General features: G+C 31.8%; 1 protein-coding gene across 2 annotated transcripts; it reads right to left on the bottom strand.

The window, feature by feature from the left end:
- Nucleotides 1–1,082: 1,082 nt before the first annotated feature.
- LOC107893513 (protein CWC15 homolog A) lies at nt 1,083–3,688 on the bottom strand. Of its 2 annotated transcripts, none has more exons than XM_016818531.2 (8): nt 3,500–3,688; nt 2,940–3,106; nt 2,473–2,579; nt 2,322–2,363; nt 2,155–2,242; nt 1,769–1,868; nt 1,527–1,627; nt 1,083–1,429 (listed from the first exon to the last, which is right to left on the bottom strand). In XM_016818531.2, the coding sequence occupies exons 2-8, from the start codon at nt 3,068–3,070 to the stop codon at nt 1,306–1,308; spliced, it is 693 nt and encodes a 230-aa protein (XP_016674020.2). In that variant the 5' UTR covers nt 3,071–3,106; nt 3,500–3,688; the 3' UTR covers nt 1,083–1,305. The 2 variants fall into 2 exon arrangements, with proteins under 2 accessions (XP_016674020.2, XP_016674022.2); XM_016818533.2 differs by having other exon boundaries at nt 2,940–3,110; nt 3,500–3,643.
- Between the last annotated feature and the right edge of the window lie 1,155 nt (nt 3,689–4,843).

Raw genomic sequence — 4,843 nt, 5'->3', positions numbered from 1 at the left:
CAATCAACTTATTTGACTCATTAATCTCATGTTTTCGTGTTTTATTATAAAACCTTAAATATTTATGCTCTTAATGAAAAATTTGTTGAATGTCTTTATTATCCTTACCTTTAATATCAAATCACTTTTATTGAAATTCATCATATTTTAACAACTTAAATTTCAAGGAATTTGGATGTTTTGAAAATGTTTAACAAGATATAAAATTACTAATGCATCAAGCTTTTGATATAACATTTAAGATAATTTTTTCATATTTATTTTGTAAGAATTTTTTATTTCTAACGTCTAGTTTTCTTAAGGGATCACTTCTTCCCCCTCAAATGTGTTGTAGGGTTCTTTTAACTTGCATTTTTAATGCTTCGAATGACTCTTTCTTGATTTAAAGAGTTTAGGAATACACCAAAAATAGATATTATATATATATATATACCAAACTCTCTAAATACATGACTGTATGGGTTAAACTAAACTATTATTATAAATAATCGAAGAAGCATGTGAAGTAAAAATCTAAAATAGGGAAATATCCATACAAAGAAATTGTCTAAATAAATTTTAAGAGTGAATAGCCCTTAACCACCAAGCCAATAAAAAAACATTTAACTTTTCTATTTTAACAATTTTATCAATAAAAGCCAAAAAGACAAGACAACTTTAATAAAATAATTTTAATATCAAATCTGAATTTTCAAATTTGAAAAACAAAAAAATAAACTTTTAAAATATAATTAGCAAAACTTATAATCATGACATGAAGTTTAATACTCATTATTTTAGAAAAAAATAAGATGTAATTATGTTATGTGCCTTGCGCAGGTATAAAACTAATAATATATTATAAAACAAACCTTAAAATATTTGAAATATTCATAAATGTTTCTTTCAAATTTCTATTACATGCACATTAGAATAAGTAACATATATTAATGAGTTTAAAGGGAAAAGAAAATGAATAGATGTATCATGAAGATGTTCAAATTTCAACATCCCTCCTGATTTGCCATGGAGGGGAGGGGGTCATAAAGTTGCCGATTGCCGAAATCAGTAATCCAGACAACAAAAACCATCACAAATTCAGATGAAAGTAAAAGCCATGAGATCTTTCTTTCAGCAAGTCTTTTAACCAAATCAAGAAAACATACAACATTCTAATATGCATTCAAGAGATATTATACGTTTCGGCACACATCATCGCATATTCTAGGAAAGGTAAAGCATCGTCAAATCCACTAGAAATTCACAATATTAGAAAACAGCAAATTCTTTTACTTGATTCGCTAACTGCTAGGGTATCCAAGCGAATTACTTCATGTATTTCAGCAGGAATTTCCTGTGGAAGTCATTCCTTATGGTATCATTAATGAAGCGCTTTTGAGGCTTGGTTTCACCGCGAGCCTGGTTCTTGAACACCACATCATCATCCCACCTATACAAATTAGGAAACAACTTAGCTCATTTACAATTTCAGGCTTTAGTTAAACAATGCAAGGGGGAAGGTTTTTGATCTTTCATGCAACTTTTACCTTCTTTTTACACCAAAAGATGTTGGATTATTGAGTAGTGGATTTCCTCGAAGAAGCTCAGCTTCTTTGGCTTTTAGCTGTTCTTCTTGCTCTAGTTTTTCCTGCATCGCCATAAGTCATATATCTTTTGTTATTAATGAGAAATTTCAAACCATACACTCTATAGCTGTAAAATCAAGAAGATATCTAACAACACTGAAGCTCTAGAGTAATTAGCAACCAAACTATGGTACAGAGATTACCTGGCGGAGCTTCTCCTCAGCCTTCTCTTTCTTTATCCGTTCGAGCTCAGCCAAGAGAGCTTCTTCATCATCCTCATCATCATCGTCGTCGTCGTCATCACTAGGACAAAAATAAAATTCTTTAACAAAAAGAGGGTGCGGACCACAGCAATATCCAGAAGTTATCAACAATGACAGGAAGTATTCTTTTATTGATTTTGCAAACAGTGAAATTATAAGTTTTTGCAATTTATTGCTTCATTGACTTCACAGACTATGAATTTATGTTCCTTATATTAAGACCATGCATTCTAATAAACCATCCAAAAAAACCTAAAAAGACTTCAACCATCACAGAGATGAATTATGCTAGCATAAACAACAGAGATAAAGGCAACAAGTAGAACCTTTCATTGTCACTGTTGACTTCCACATCAGAATCATCAGCATCAACACTGCGCGGAACAATTCGGTCTTCAGCCTCCCTTTTTGCCCCTATAAGTGACTTATGCAGTTAGTAAGCTGCTTTGAGAGCACATTAAGTTGAAAGAAGATACTCAAGGTGGTAATTTACCTTCTAAAAGAAGATGGTTTCCCTTCCTATGATCTCTGTCATCTACAAAAAAAATATACTCACATATTAAGAACCAAAACATAGGAAATTTAAGATGAAGATAATTCATGCAACATACAAAAAACAGTTGCTAAAATGTTTTTCTCTTTACCATTATAGGACTTGTCCCTCGATGAGAAATGCCTCCGTTCACGCTCTTCAAGCTCATTGCGGAGGTTTCTCTTCTGCAACTCATCCTGGGTGTCCTGCCCATCCTTTCTGCATTTCACATGTGCAAAACAAACCCATAAATAAGCTCATGTATAATACAAGTAGCGTTACAATACATTTCTAAATGCCTAGAAGTATGGTTTTGGTTAAGGAAACTCTCTAAAATAAACCTTTACTTCAACAACATAAAGGAGAACGAGAAGCAAACCAGAATATCTAACCATATTCAATGAACAAACACAATTTATTTTCAGTCCATATAAATATGTATCTCAATAGCAAAGCTCACAATATTACTGTCACATGTTTTGATACCTTTCTTTTTCCCTCTTTTTGGCCGTTGATACCCTAATACTTAGACATATGAAAACAAATATATGCATTATAAAGATGTTACAAACGACTCACCTAGGCTTTAGAGTAGTATGAGCAGCAAGGTCCCTCGACGAATACTTCTGAGATGGGCCGAAAATGCGAGTGCCACCCTGTTCATTCCCACCTTTGGCAGGTTGCCATGTCGGTCTAGCAGCAGTTGTCATGTTTTCTTCAAAATATTATCAGCAAATAACCTAAACCTGCCATCACAGATTCTTATAACAATCAAAACAAAATAATCGGAAAAAAAACATGATCTTCTGGGTATCAAAGAAAGAGGCTAAAAGTTCCAAAATTTACAATTAGGAATACGAAAGAAGAGTCAAATACTTGAAGAATTGGTTGCATTTAAAAATCAAAACTTAATCGTATGAAAAACGAAAAAGCGCAAAAGCCCTAACTCATTGGACAATCGATGCATACCCAAAAACGAGAAAACAAACGTTTAATTCAAAGAACCGACTTTCTTTGTTTTCAACTCTGGTTTTCTCAGCAAACAAACAGAAAAAATAACGAGAAAAAAAATCCAACAATCAAATCAAACCCTAAAACACAAAATTAATTAAAATCAAAGGAAGACTCAGAGTTTTTACCTTTGTCTGATTCCTCAACAAATTGGATTGGACGAGAAAAATCGAGACACCCAAATAAAGGATGAAAGGAAAACCTGACCTTCGGAATAGTAATATAAATAATGCAATGGTAGTCGGTTTTCTGATCTGGGTCAGAAAGTTATCGTTTCCTAAACCGGTTGTTTGACCCGGGTCTAAAATTTGAAGACCAGGCCAATCGTACCTCTTTAATTCATGGATTAAAGCCTTGTTCGGGCCTTCAACATATATTTAAGCCCAATTATTTTTAACATCTATACTAATTATAATATTCTTATGGGTTAAATATAAAATTGGTACTCAAATTTGTCCATTTTTTTCAGATTGGTACCCGAACTTTTTCTCGTTAACTAGTTTGGTATTTTTTTAACCTCGTTAAGTTTGGGGTAGGTTGCATAATAGAATTATGACACGTGGCATAATGATAATCTAAAAATATATTAAAAAGCAATAAAAATATTTTTAAAAATTATTTCCATTTTCTTTTTATTTTTTCTTATTTCCTTTTTTTTCGTTAAGTTCAATCATTTTTTGGGCCTTGGTCTCGATTTTGGGCTCTCGGGCCCAATTTATGATTTAGGGTCAATTTTCAAATTCAATTACCCATTGGGCCAATTGTCTAACTTAAAAATTAACTTTCAAAAATATCATATTAATTTTAATTAATTTGATTAAGTTAATTTTACTTGATCAAAATAAATTTTTCCAAAAATCACTTTGATTTTCCAAATTAATTTTTCAAGAAAATTCTTTAATTAAATTATCTAGTTAAACAATTCTTATGACCGCCTAATTTAATTCCCTATCGAATAAATTGACTCAATTAAATTATTCCCAAAGTCGTAAAATTTTCTTCTGATTCAAATACAGTCCGATCAAGCTTTTGTTGAGCTAGCGGAGGCACCAATCAAACATATACAATTAGGCTTTAGTGTTTGCAATTATATACAGAAGCTTCGTTCCGATAATTCGCAATTACTTAATCATGAAGTTAGTCAACAAGAAGTAACATGATTGAAAACTCCTTATTGTATACTCTTTATGAAAGTAATTCATCTAACTACTTTGTCCAATGACCTCGTCATGTGTGTGTCACCCTCATATGATATCCTTAATTCCTTTGAGTTAAGTCCGTTCACTCAATACAATCATATTTTATCTCATTGTCACCATTGTGTCTTCTTAATGATTAATATGATCATTGTCAACAAATGACTGTGATAAATTGCTTGAGAATAAGCAACCCATGGCTACATTCCTTATTTATCAGTCTATATAATGCCAATGAGAGGATATTATTAACTCTTTAATTGAGCTATGAATTCC

Source organism: Gossypium hirsutum, chromosome A13 (genome assembly GCF_007990345.1).
Source record: "Gossypium hirsutum isolate 1008001.06 chromosome A13, Gossypium_hirsutum_v2.1, whole genome shotgun sequence".
NCBI lineage: Eukaryota > Viridiplantae > Streptophyta > Magnoliopsida > Malvales > Malvaceae > Gossypium > Gossypium hirsutum.
This window is presented reverse-complemented; position numbering and strand designations above follow the sequence as displayed.

Coding starts and splice junctions, on each gene's coding strand:
- LOC107893513 (XM_016818531.2), bottom strand. CDS start 3,070: ATGACAACTGCTGCTAGACCGACATGGCAACCTGCCAAAGGTGGGAAT. Junction 2,580..2,939: donor CATACTACTCTAAAGCCTAG/GTGAGTCGTTTG, acceptor TGTGAAATGCAG/AAAGGATGGGCAGGACACCC. Junction 1,430..1,526: donor TCTTTTGGTGTAAAAAGAAG/GTAAAAGTTGCA, acceptor TAATTTGTATAG/GTGGGATGATGATGTGGTGT.